The sequence below is a fragment of the Ammospiza nelsoni genome, chromosome 1, assembly GCF_027579445.1.
Source record: "Ammospiza nelsoni isolate bAmmNel1 chromosome 1, bAmmNel1.pri, whole genome shotgun sequence".
Taxonomy (NCBI): Eukaryota; Metazoa; Chordata; class Aves; order Passeriformes; family Passerellidae; genus Ammospiza; species Ammospiza nelsoni.
Window position 1 is genome coordinate 153241328 of NC_080633.1, and position 13956 is coordinate 153255283.

The following is a 13956-nucleotide window of genomic DNA, read 5'->3' on the forward strand; positions in this document are numbered from 1 at the left end:
CCATGGTTCTGTGATAAAGCCAAACCCAGCCCTGAGCACCCCAGTTCTGCTCTGGTGGAGGGAACCAGCTCCACATGGGAATGACAGAAAGGTGACAGAGAGAGGCAGGAATGGGAATGACCAGGAATGAGTTCATTCTCCAGCCCCAGTGGAGACGCTGAGACCAGAGTTTTTCCATGCTTTGATGAATCCTAATTGTGGTACTAAAGCTGCTGCTTCTGGAGGCAGTTTTCCAGCTCTTCACCCTACTTTGGATGCCAGGAGTTCCCTCTGATCCTACCTGAAATCCTCTTTCCTACTGCATCAACCCCAGCACAAAAAGTGGGAAGAAAAAGCCTTCCATTTGGAGGATCTGGAAGGTTCTCATCCCATCACACACCACTTCACACTTCCCAGTGCAATGTGTAAGATTTTTCCATGGAGTGCAGAATTCCAGCAGGGCTTTGTTTCACATTTTTTTTCCCAAAGTTTGACACGTGTTAAACTTGTGATCCAGCACATCTTCTTTTCCTGCCAGATTGCTGCGAGGGAGATTTCCTCATCCCATACTTGTGCCACATTAACTGGAGAGCTTTATGTGCTTGTCCTTCCTAAATTACACCCCCTTTTCTCAACCTACCACTTACATTTTACTGGAATCACCCAAAATTCTCCTGTTTGCAGATTCTCTCAGCTCATCACCCGTGAGCTCAGTGAATTTATTGTCTAATACATCATCCAAACCAGCAATTAAAACTTTGCATCATCCCGGAGCCAAGAGGAGCCTTTTAATGGATTGTTCCAGCCTGACAGCAAATTGTTGGCTGTGGTTTGCTCGTGATTTCAGCCCGACTGGGTTTCCTTGGTTTTGCTCCTGAGCCCATCACGTCACACTGTGCCAAAAGCTTTATTAAGGCTGAGCTGTGTGACAGGTACCACTTTTACCCTCACAGATTTTGTTATCTTGTCACAGGGAGGGATATCACCCACCTGTCATAAAACCCTCGCTGATCATCCCTGCCTCCTTGATAACCCCTACACTGTTGATTGATGATTTATTTCAGAGCTTTTTTACCTACTCTTGGTTTGGCTGCTCTGTGTGTCTCTATGCCCTTTTTAATAATGGATTATTTCCACATTTTGTCATGGAAAGGCTTTGGAGGTGGCACTCAGTGCTCTGGTCTGGTTGACAAGGTGAGGATTGGTCACAGGTTGGACTCAATGATCTTGGAGGTCTTTTCCAACCTAAATGAGTCTGTGATTTGTTGTTGCTCAGTCTCTCAACACACCCAAATTTCCCTTTTGCAAAGAAACAGGAGCAGGAGAAACAGGCTGGGTTTGGTAGCTGTGATGGATTTCTTTCCCCATTTTTCCTGGACACCCCCACTGATTTGCATATTTACACAGAAAACACTAATTTTATTCACTTTTGATGTGTTAATTAGTTCATCTCATTAATATCTGTGGCAGCAAAGTGGCTCTTGCTGTTGTGTTTGATGTGGTTGTGTCTCCACACCTTTTTTCTCTCTTGCTCCACACGTGGAAGCACAAACACAACTCCTGACTCTGCAAGTGCAGCTCAAAGCTGTGGCATTGGAAAAACAAATCCTACACTGAGGCTCCAAGAATCACCTGGAATTCTTTTCCCATACTGCTCAGCCTGGAGAGCAGCAGCGCCCAAAACTCACACTGGAAAGAGAAATGGGACTGATTTAATCCACAGGGGAAAAAAAAGGAGGTTTTGGCTTTGCCTAAAGCTGAGCCACCTTGATCTTTTACCTGCACCTTCCTCCAGTCCAGGGAAAGAAAAAGGTGTAGAAAAGGAGCTGTGACCTCATAATCAGCCCATTCCTCACCTCCAATCAAGAAGGAGAATTTTAAATTGTCCCTCTTCCTTCTTTATTTGAAAGAGTTCCAGCAATCTTCCACTGGGAGGATCAGTGGTGACAAAGTCCATCCAGAATTCCCACCTCCATATTTACTTTTCTGTGACCTTCAGCTCCCACAACCAAGAGCTCTCAGTCCGGGAGCTAGGTGGGTGGACAAGACAAGGAGTAAATCTTGTTAAACACAATCCCTTCACCTCCAGAGAATCAGTCGGGATAATCCCAGCTACTTCAGCTGCTTTGGCATCCAGAAATTTCAGGAAGAGAAAGGGTTCCTCTAAATTTGTAGACAGTTCTCGGAAACCACTCTCACTTGACCTTTTGGACTGCTGTGGTGAAAACTGGGGGAAAAGCTGGGAGTAAGGGTCTGTAAAAGATCAGGATAAAGTTCATTCTCCATCCTGAGCTGTGTCCATCCTGGCTCCCCACACCCTCACTGGACTTCTCTCAACCCTCCACTTGTTCCTTCCCCTCCAGATGGTCTCTCCACCAAGATTTTGCTTTCTTGTGTCCAGGAAAACTGGTTGAGATACAAATTGCTCCTTCTACTTCCTCATTCTCCTGCCAATATGACAGGTGGTAAAACAATAACAGCTTTGGCCTGGATCTCAACTTTATTGGAGTTTTTTAAAAGCACCTGAGGTCCTGCAGGGGAAAACTGTGCAGGGCAGGGAGGACTTGCTCCTGGAGGAATTGCTCCTGGGATTGGGATGCAGCATAGCCACCGCAGCCCCACCAGTGCCTGCCCTGAGCAGCTGGACTTCTCTTCCTTCTTTTTGGTTTAAAAACTTGTTCTTCTCCTTCTTCATGTAATTTTACCTTCCCTTTTGAGGTTGTGTTTGGTGAGAGAAAATTACCAGCAGGTTCTGCTGTTGTTTTGGTCTTTTGACATCTGTCATCTCCAGGCACAGCTCAGTGGGGTGTGAGTGTCCTCTCATCCCTGCCCACCACTGTGGTGTCACCTCCTTAATTTCCTCCATTTCCCCTCATTAAACAAAATAGTTAAAACCAGTCACCAGATCCAGAGCTCACAGCACAAAACTTGTTGTGAAGTTGATGTGAAATCTTTTGTCCTCCTGGAAAACTGAAATCCAGGCGCTCTGAAATGCCTCAAAAACTCACATGTGCAACCAAAACCCAGCAGAGTTCCAGGGCAATGCTTCAGAGAAAGCAAAGATCTCACTCAACCATCAAACACAACAAAAAAACCCCCAACACCCTTCAATTGTTTGGACCAGCTCTGGTTTCTCCCAGGACACAGCTGAGCTAGGGATGCTGCCAGCTTTTCCTTTTCTCTTTTTCCTTTTTTTTATTTTTTTTCTGTGTGTTTTCCAGGGATGGGAGCTTGCAGCTGGGGCTGTGACCCAAGAAGCTCTGAGCTGTTTGTGTGAGTCCCTGGCTGACTGCCCTTCTTCTTCTTCTCACTATGACACCCCCAGGCTTCCCACAGAGCTTTTCTGTGTCCCCTCAGCTGCAGCTCCTGCGGGGAGAGGAGGGAGCAGAGAGCGTGGAGGGCAGAACCAAACAAAGCTCAACACAATCGATGGTTTCTCTGCCAGGAACGTGGCTCTGTAGAAAGCCTCTCACAAGCTCTGAATGACAGGGGTTGGTGACAGCTGTGTGAGGTTGTTTTGGCCCTGGGGAGAAAAAAGGGAATGGATCTGGGGATGTCTTTTCCAGCTGGATGAGGTCCATGAGGAGGCAGTGTGAGAGCAACTCCCAGCTCAGCGGGCTGCCCCCATTCCTTCCCTTCTCCCTGCCACCGTCCCACTGCCTTTCCTTTGTCAGCCACATATTTCCCCCTCTGCCTTTCCCCCTTTTCTCTGCTGAGAGAAGCTAATTTCAAAATGGGAATGGGAGGAAAGACCCTGAGGAGGCAGAAATTTCTCCCCATTGAGGCCGGAGAAAAGTCCACAACACTGCCACAAATCAGCTTTACTTCCACCTGCTCGTTTATAAACAGATGTTTGATAACCCAGACTCACTGTGAACAAATTCACTGATCATCCTCTGTGCTGACACAACTGTGGAGCCATTGTAGGGTGGGATGTTATATCTCACAGAGCTTTGAAAGTGAGAGACAAAACTATGCCTTCAAGGATCTCCTCGGAGCAATAATGATTTGAGGCTTGAACATGTCAAAAAGGCCATTTTCTATATGTTTTCTTAGGTGAGTTGGATGTCTGGGGACACTGTGGATTCAGGCAGGCTCAGGAAATCAATGGGAGTTCAGCACCTGACTTATCCAGGCTCTCTCAAAAATCCCAGGGGGAAGCTCAACCGCAAAACACGAATCTTTGAGAGTGGAAAATTATCCCAGAACAACACTTTTATTTCAGCCATCATGGGGAGCTCTTCCAAACCCATCACAATCCATATGTAAAGATGTAAGTGACGCTGGCCAGGACACCCAGGGACATCATTCCGTGGCTGCTTTGCCTGCTGCTGACTCCATTCACGTTGCACAGGGGTTTCTCACAGCAGGAAACATTCTGGGAGCTTTGGATTTGTTGCTGGCCTGTTTCTGGACACGTTGGAGAACACATCTTGGAGATGACGTATTTAGGCTTGTTGGGCTCTAGTGCAGGAAAAAAAAGTGGGGGAAAGAAGAGAAAAAGGAGGATGAAAAATAATTATTTAAATGTTTTTGTGGCTAAATCTGTTTCGGTGAATAAAGGAAGGCCAGGTATTAATCCTCAAGGCAAATTTCATGGAATAACCATAGAATTATGGAATTGCTTGGATTACAAGGGACCTTAAAAACTATCCATGGGCAGACGTGAGAAGTGGATTTGTAATGAATTGTATACTTGTATACTTCACTATGTACAACAAATGATAAGTGAGACCATCAAAAAAGTTTTCACAATCCAAAAAATGAGGGAGATATGTGAGAAATGGACTTGTAATGAATTCTCACAACCTGACTGAAAGCTCACACAGTCTTGTGCATCTGTATGCAAACACTGAGATAAAGTGTGCTGAGTTAGGAAGGCCATGGAACAGAGATGACATTGTTGAGAGAGAGAGGCTGAGCTAGAAACAAGTTTCAACAAGTTTCAAACTGTGGCCTTGCAAAAAACTCAGGTATTTTAGAGAATTATAACTGTAAAAGATGCATTGTAGCAGGACCATGTGGGGTAAAAATATCGGTGATTGGTTTTAAAAGTATTAGCAGCACTGTGTGGCAAAAGCTAATAGGCTTAAAAACATTTATAAAGTATTGTAACCTGGAAATGGGTTGGCTTTTGATAGAATGGTGTTGAGTTTTACATCTCTTATGTCTCACCCTTCTATGAGACTGATAATGGAATAAAATCTTTTAAAATGCCTCTTGGTTGCCCAGTTTCTATAAAACCCAGGAGTAATCGAACAGGCAGGGACACCTTCCACCAGACCAGGCAGAGAGAGAGACTGAACTAGAAACAAGTTTCAAACTATGGCCTTGCAAAAAGCCCACGTGTTTTAGAGAATTAGAACTGTGAAAGATGCACTGTAGCAGGACCATGTGGGGTAAAAATATCGGTGATTTGTGTTAGAAGTATTAGCAGCACTGTGTGGCAAAAGCTAATAGGCAAAAAACCATTTATAAAATATTGTAACCAGGAAATGGGTTGACTTGTGATAGAACGGTGCTCAGTTTTACATCTCTTATATCTCACCCTTCATCGAGACTGATAATGGAATAAAATCTTTTAAAATGCCTCTGAGTTGCCCAGTTTCTAAAAAAGCTAGGAAAAATCCAACAGGCAGGGACACCTCCCACCAGACCAGGTAGCTCAGAGGCTCATCCAGCCTGGCCTTGGACATTTCCAGGGATGGGGCAGCCACAGTGCCATAGAATCCTGGAACTGTTAAGGTTGGAAAAGGCCTTTAAGATCATCAAGTCCAACCAGGACTTCTCTGGGCTACGTGGTTTTAGGTTTTGTCAATCCTAACGTGGAGTTAACACCGGTGGCTCTCAGCTCCAGCTGCCTGAAGTGATGCTCAGGCTGGGTCATTCCCACCAGGATGGTTTTTCCTTCAACATAAATACAATGTTCTGCATGACGTGAGATTTGGGATAAGAGCACATGGAGGTCTTTGAGGGCACAGAGTCACCAGGACAGACCTGAAGGATTGTGCTTGGCAAAGGGAGTCAGCCACGGTGAGGTTTGGCCAAAACACTTCTCAAAACAGTTCTGGCAGTGAAACACACCCAGCTCCAGGTGTGAATCCACTCCCTGGTGCTGCTCCCTGTGTCCTCATCCTTTCCCCAGTTTCCAGAAGGAATATCAAGGGTGTCTGGACATGGCAGCATCCACAAGGTCAGTGTCTCCTAAAAGTTGGTCACCGAGGCCTGTTGTTCTCATACTGGGATGAAATCCCATTCCTGGGACTGCTCTCCTACGAAACAAACAAGGTGTTGTTCCCAAACCTACTTGTCCTGACATCCTTCCGGATGGTCACGCAGTGTTTGTCCTCCTTGGCACACATGGAAATGGTCAAACAGTCCTTGTTGGACTCCTGTTCTTGGCAGGTGTAGCACATGAATGGATAAACTGGAGAAAAAAAAAAAAAAAAAAACAGTAAAAAAGGACATTACAAGGTTTAAAGGCTACAAAAACCCCACTGCAGAGATCTCCATTTCCCTCCTTACAGCCTGAGGAATGTTTCTGTGGGAATGACCAGTGTCTTTCTTTATCTCCTGACCCGTGGCAGCAGCGCTAAATCCCTCTCTGTCTCCTCTGGCTCAGGCTGAGAAGTGTTATCGATCTGTTTGCAATCCCTGGGAGCAGGAGATGTGAGCAGAATTCAAGGATTTGGGGGCTTTTATGAAGGAGATTATTGCTGAACCATAGCAGCTCGGTCCTGAGGGCCCAGCCACGGGAATTGCCAATTACTGCTCAGGGTTTCTCCTGGGCAGGGCTTGGCAGGGAGAATTTAAAGATGCCCGTAGCGTTTTGAGGAGGTGGACAATGCCCAGTGTCCTACTTCTCTTTCATCTGGCTCAGGGACTGCTGTCACATCTCTTTTTTTGTGCTTGAACATCACTGAACTGGCCTAACCTCAGTTCTAGGAAGTCTGGTGAGAGCCCTCAGATGCTCTGTCAAACTCCTGTTTCTAGCATAAAATCGGGAATGAATGGAAAATCTAAACCAAAAGCTTGGTTTAAGTGCTGAAGGCAGATTTGGTGAGATAATTCCTACAGCTGCAGCAGTGGCAGATGATTGGCAGGAAGGTTACACAGCGTTTCCTGCCGAGAATGTCTGTGTCTGCCCTCAAAACCAGAATGTGGTAGGCCAGACCTCTGGAAAGTACTTAAAAAAAAAGGAAATGATGCCTTGTGAAGGCTGACCTAGAACAGAGACTGGACAGAGATAAAGAATAAAGGAGGGATTTATTAGAAGGCTTTAATGGATATGCCTTGGGCAGCACAAGAGCCCAGCCAGGGCTACACCCAAGATAAACCCAAAATGGTCACAAAATGCACGACCAGTCATGGGGTCTCACACTTTTATAAGTTCTGGTCCATTTGCATATTGGAGTTCATTGTCCAGTTACAGCTTTAGGTTATGAAGTCCCATCCTTCTTGTTTTTCTCTCTTCAGTCCTCATTGTTTATGCTCTTGGGCCTGAAATTTGGATCAGTTGTCCTTGGTCCTCAGCTACAGCAGGAATTGTTTTGTCTCTCTGCTCTGTGACGAGAGCTCACCATACCCCAATATGAAGCTCAGAACTACACACTAAAGCAGCACAGAATCTGAAAAACATAAAATCTAAAACCTGAGGCATCATAAGAAGAACAAAATCACCCCAACATATGTGCAGAGCACTCCCCAGCCAGGCAGATGGAAAGGTTTAATACTGGTGGTTGAGTTCAGAGCTTGTGAATCACCCAGAGCGAAGTGTGGGGTTTTGTGACTGAGTTCCTTTAAAAACAAAGCTAATTTTTGGAGGGAAACAAAGCCAAATGCTGGCTGAATTCCTGCTGAGTCTGGGGCCAGTCTGTCACTTTGGAAAGGGCAAAAGTAACTAAAGGACACATCCCTGTGGGCGCACTTTTGCCCGATAAGAGGTTGGCAGTGAGAAGGTGGAAGGACAGCAGAGGTCACACCATGAAACGAGAAGTTTCTAATAGGAAGGAAGGAAAAAGTCCCCAGCTGTTGATCTTGTGCAGCTTTTTTTGTGTCACTCTCCTCTACAAGAAGTTGAATTTTCGTGTGCAGAGTAGAGGAGATTCAAGGAGGTTTTATGGAGTTTTTGGCACAACTTTGAATGATGATGTTCTCGAGCTGCTGAAAATTCCAGGGAATGGGTACAAAGCTAGGCATGAAAACACACTCAGAGGGTAATTCCCGAGGATTATTGATGAAACCAACTGGAGCAATGGGAGGAATTCTGCCCTGTGAGGGTGGTGAGGCCCTGGCACAGGTTTCCCATAGAAGCTGTGGCTGCCCCATTCCTGAAAATGTCCAAGGCCAGGTTGGACAGGGCTTGGAGCAACCTGGGATAGTGGAAGGTGTCCCTGCCCATGGCAGGGGTTGGGATGAGATGATCTTAAATCTCCCTTTCAACCCAAACCATCCCTGTGATTTTAAGTGATTTTGACAGATGGATGCAATAAAAGAGTGAACAAGAAGATTGGATGCAGTTAAATCAAGATAAATAAATTACAGTAGATAAAACTTAGACACTTAAATGTAGGGTGACAAATAACTGGTTCAGTTACAATTCAGTTACAATTCAACTGTGACCGTGTTCACAGGGGTCCGAGGATGAGGGAAGAGACGAGGATCTGACTCCATGTTTCAGAAGGCTTGATTTATTATTTTTTGATGCATATTACATTAAAACTATACTAAAAGAATAGAAGAAAGGATTTCATCAGAAGGCGAGCTAAGAATAGAATAGGAAGGAATGACAACAAAGGCTTGTGTCTCAAACCGAGAGTCCAAGCCAGCTGACTGTGATTGGCCATTAATTAGAAACAACAACATGAGACCAATCACAGATCCACCTGTTGCATTCCACAGTAGCAGATAACCATTATTTACATTTTTTTCCTGAGACCTCTCAGCTTCTCAGGAGAAAAAATCCTAAGGAAAGAATTTTTCATAAAAGATGTCTGTGACACAGAACCACAGTGACAACATCAGGAGTCTACAGTGTCACATTCCAGCCACGGAAACAGGCGTCACCCAAGGGGACACGGGCAGAAATGTCATGTGCAAGATACACAAAGTGGCCTTTCCACCCTGGCAAAGCCTCATCTGGAGTCCTGGTGCCCAAATCTCTCCGCAGCACTTCCAAAAATGCAGAGCGTTTGGAGAGGGACCAGAGGAGAAGGAGGAGAGAATGTCAGAGATCCTGGAAATGTGACCTTGTCAGAAAGGTTGGAACGGTTTTAGTTTGCTTGTTTGTTTGAAAATGAGAATATGCTGAGAAAGTCGCAAGAATCTTCTTCATGATGCAAGAAAAATGACGCAGCAAAGAAGAAAGTAATAAAATAATTTATGTGCCCTGTGGTGGAAATATGGGAGAACAGAACAAACACAGATGCTAAGAGATATTAAAATTAAATTCCTAAAGGGATCACAGTCTCTGAGCAATTCCAGGCTGAGGAATCTTCCTTGTTGGAAACTCTCAGGGACATCTTAAGCAAATATCTGCCTGGTCTTGTCCAGCATTGCAGCAAGGACTTGACAATTTTAGAGGTCTTTTCCACCCTTAATGTGATTCTGCGAAGAGGGTCAAGACATTTTATGATTTTTGCTGGACACAAAACTCACAAAACAGTGAGTTTATGGATTGAAAAAGCAAAAAACCCTCTTTGATCGGCTGAGAGATCGAGTTTTGACCAAAATTTGGTCATTAGGGTCTAGGATGAGATCCAGGGTACCTGAGAAGGATCAAATGCCAGTTTCCACATTTTCTTATGTCCCACTTTTAGGCCAGAAAGCTGAAATCTCTTATTCTGGGTCTAGGCTGGGCACAGAAATGTGCTGTGTAAAAGTCCTTAAATCCATTGGGAATCTGCTGCCAATATCAAATGTCACTGGTGAGGAATCCCACCATGAATCTGTGATCCTGGATATCTGTGAGCTTTCCAATTCATCCTGGGTCACACTGAGAATGTTGCCTTTGAAAATTCTCCTCTTCTGCCCATGTTACTTTGCTTCAATCAGGAATTGTGGGCACCAAATCAAATTTTTTTTTTAAATAATGAATAGTCATTTTCCCACACCCAAAACCGGCCAAAGGTCCTGCTCTTCCAGGCAGGCTGGAGAACCATTCCAAAGGATGTAGGAGTAGGGGGTTGATACATCAGTGATAATTTATTAATTAGATGCCTCTTTCTCAACCAGATTTGTATCGTGGTTTCTGGGAAACCATCGTGTGTGGGGGAAATTTTGGCACTCTGGTCATCATTCCCGCGTGCCAGGAGCGATGGAGCAACGCGTGTGTCTCACTCCCAGAAGGAGGACAACACTTAGCAGGATGCCTTTAACATGAAAAGTTCTTTCACCTCTGCCGCTGATTTAATCTACAAAAATTCCCAGTGTTGCATTTTCTAGGAAGACACGTGGCAAACCACTACGAGGGAGGAAGCAGCAGGACGGAAAAGTCTCTAAAATACTCAAAAACTGAAATTATTAAGGGAAAAAAAGAAAATTTTGTTATGCTTTCTATCACTTCTAGCTTGCCTTCTTCTGAAAGATCCCAAGGACCACAGTGTGGATTTAATGGCTGGAGCACCACCAGAGCTCCAGCACTGGAAAGAAGAATCAATTAATCAGATTCTTATTTAGGCATCAAATCACTGATTGAGGTGCAAAAGGACATTGGTGACACGATCACAACACTGCAAAGATGGTGACAACCCTCTAGAATTTTGCCACGTGGAAAAATGACACCACCTTCCCCCTAATCCTTGTCTTAAGTAGGAGCAGCAGGAGAGGCTCACCTTGTTCCACACAGAGCGCAGCAGCCAGCAAGGTGACCAGAGGAGTCCTCATCTCCAGCAGATCCTCCCAGCAGCACTGGGAAGCTGCTTGGAGGGCAGGTTTTATACCCCAGCCCAACAGCAGCAGCAGTTTTACAGGTTCCAGGTGGACATGAAATCAACCCGAGGGTGTGGAATGTTCGTGTGTGGGAGTTTTCCACACCAGGGCCCTTGGAAAAGGGCTGGCACCTTGGGGAAAAGCCCTCTCAGCCACACATTTCTTGCTTTTCTGGTCGTGTGAGTGATAAGAAGTTGGGATCTGCTCTCTCCTCCTCTGAATTTTTTCCTTTCCTCCCTTCCAGAGCCGCTGCTCTGATGAAAGCAGAGCCTGGAGGCATGGGGAGATTGTCCTAGGAATGAATTTTTCTGGTCCCTTTGCATGGACAGCACGTGATGTTCCAGGGTTTGCACCATTCATTGGCTTTAATTATTCAATAGCACCAGACTCAGCCTCTGAGCTGGCCTAAGCTGGTTTACCTCAAAATCAGTGTGTTTTACACTAAATTAAATTAGCTAATCGTTGGTTAAAAAGAAGATTTTCCTCAAATTTTCATGTCAGTCTTCATTTCTTTATCAATTTTTCTCTGGTTAATCCCTCTGCTCGCTCTTTTTCCTGCTTGCAATCCTCCAGTACCTTGTACAATTTTGATTTAATGAAGTTTTGCTGCTATCCAGGGATTCTGTAGAGGAGCTGCTTTTTTTCCACACCCAACAGTTTCTCGAAATCAGGCTTCCAGTTCCAAGCCCACAAATTGGCACCCTGGAATTGCAGCTCTGCTCTGGAAAGAGCCATCCCTCAAAGTGTCATTTTTTCAAACTCTCCTCTTAAATCAACCCTTTTGCTTTTATTCCTCTGTGTTGTTCCTCTCCTCTGAATTCCTTAAAATGTGTTCATGACAGTCTGGGATAGAGACCCTCATTCAAGATGCATCTTGTAAGAGCTCGAGCTGCCAAGTCCACAGAGCTTCTTCTAAAACAAGATTAGTCCCGGACAGCAGAAAGAAAATATTGTCAAACTCCGCTTTTTCTGGCAATTTTGGAATAACTTAACTGGCAATTCCCTGCACGTAGTGATCAGCAGGGCATTTTTGACTGTTTCGAACATGAATCATTCCAACCCTAGATGATTTACCGATCCATGTGATTTTCTGACACTTTTTCAGACCCTCCTGATCCCAGAATGATGTCATCAGGTGGTGAATTCCAGAGTTGTCCAAGCCCTGTGTCCAAACAGACATTCCCTGGGTTTTGGAGGTTGGTGAGGTCAGTGGTGATGATCAAATTGAGCCTTGTGCTTCACACAGGACAACTTGGTCCTTTCCCCCAGTGTTTTGCAAACAGGTTTTTCTCCCTCATTAGTGGGTGTGGCTCCTTGCTGTCATTTTGCAATAGGGCTGAAAGAACCTTTTTTTCCCCTATTTTTGGTCTTATTTATCCCATAGACTTGTTCTGTTTATTGCTTTCCCCTTCCATATCCCAGCTCCTGTTGATTTCCATAGAATCATAGACTGGGTTGGTAGGAAGGGACCTTAAAAACCACCTTGGACCTTAAAAATCACCTCATGCCATGGGCAGGGACACCTTCCACTATCCCAGGCTGCTCCAAGCCCCATCCAACCTGGCTTTGTTGACTTTTCCAACATCCATTTTATTCCCACATGAATCTTCCGGGAATAGGATCAGCACAAGTCAACTTAAACTTAGACTTGGACTTTTTACTTTGACGTTGACTTTGACTTTGACTTTGACTTTGACTTTGACTTTGACTTTGACTTTGACTTTGACTTTGAAGGAGCAGTGAGACTGAAACATTCCCGGCACATCCAACAAATATGTACCAAGGAGAGAAATTTGGGTGGGAAATGGGAAAATTTGCTGAGTTTTCTGGGAGCTGTCTCCGGGACGTGAATGTCTTCCTTAGCACTGTGGTTCTGAGGTACCTCGGAATGCTGGAGTATTCCCTCTTCCCAGTGTATGGAGAGCATGGAAAAAATATTTATTTCCCAACAGGGCAGATTACAAAACTCAAAAGCACTCAGAGGCTTCACTCAAGGATCCAGCATGGAGAGGGTGTCTCCTGCAACCCGGGATCACAGCCTGGAGAAGGGGGGCTGAAGCAGGGACACCAAGTGAGGAGTAAATTGAGGAAGACTGGGGGGAAAAAATCCCCAAGGAAGTTGAGTCACCTCTCTGGAGTAATCTTATTATCCATACAGGAAAATTAAAGTGGATCAAATTGGAGCCATGAGTTGGCAGTGGGCTCAAATTGGAGCCATGGGTTGGCTCTGTGACAAGAAAGCAGCAGTCAGATTTGGAAAAAGGGTTGGTTTTGTCCCTTTCCATGGCTTCCAGAAGATTTTTAGACTCACTGAGGGTGTTGCTTTGACCTCTTGCCTCCATCCTGTCTCATGCTTTGGCATTGAGGCACTGTGTTGGATCCGGGCAAATAAACAGGGAAAAGTGGGAGAAATTTCACGTTGTGGGGGAAAAGGCAGGGGAATTATTCAAGGAGAGCAGCAGGCAGCACAGATCCTTCAAAACCAATGGTGGGAAAGCCCCAAGGGCCAAAGTTAAAGCACCTTGTGCAGATGCCTCATTCAGGCAGGGAAAGGCCTCCTTGGCTGATCCAGGTCCTGGTGCAGTGACTCAGAGCTCTGAAAAATGACTTTTATATAATCCACAGGGAGAGAGAGGCAGTTACCTCGCAGGATCAATCCCAGCCACTGGAATGAGGCTCCCATCTCCTTCCCAAAAGCCCTCCAGGCATCACAGATGTCTCTGCTCATGGGGCAGCTGAATGCTCCCATGTGAGGAGTGTGCAGCCATGGGAGGCACCAGAAACCCGGGGTGATGGGAAGATTTGGAATTAGGGAGCAGCGCCCGCGTGGGAGGTGCCAATCAGGATTTCTCGGGAAGGCTGGCAGAGTCTCCTCTTACACAACAATCCAAGGGGAGGGTTCACCACAGGAGCTCTCATGTTTTTAGGTCCTCCCGTGCCTCAGGGAAGTTGCTGCTCCCGCCTCCAGATAAGGGCTTTGGGACATGGGTCAGCTTTGGAGCACATGGATGCGTTTTGTTGGGCACCAGGGAAGAACCTGTGGGGTCA

At 45.5% G+C, this 13956-nt stretch overlaps 1 protein-coding gene across 1 annotated transcript; it reads right to left on the reverse strand.

The window, feature by feature from the left end:
- Positions 1–4219: 4219 nt before the first annotated feature.
- On the reverse strand, positions 4220–10863 carry LOC132081891 (lymphocyte antigen 6E-like). The gene is made up of 3 exons (XM_059489764.1): positions 10812–10863; positions 6287–6406; positions 4220–4443 (listed from the first exon to the last, which is right to left on the reverse strand). Exons 1-3 carry the CDS (start codon positions 10861–10863, stop codon positions 4232–4234), a joined length of 384 nt encoding a protein of 127 aa, XP_059345747.1. The 3' UTR covers positions 4220–4231.
- Positions 10864–13956: the final 3093 nt, after the last annotated feature.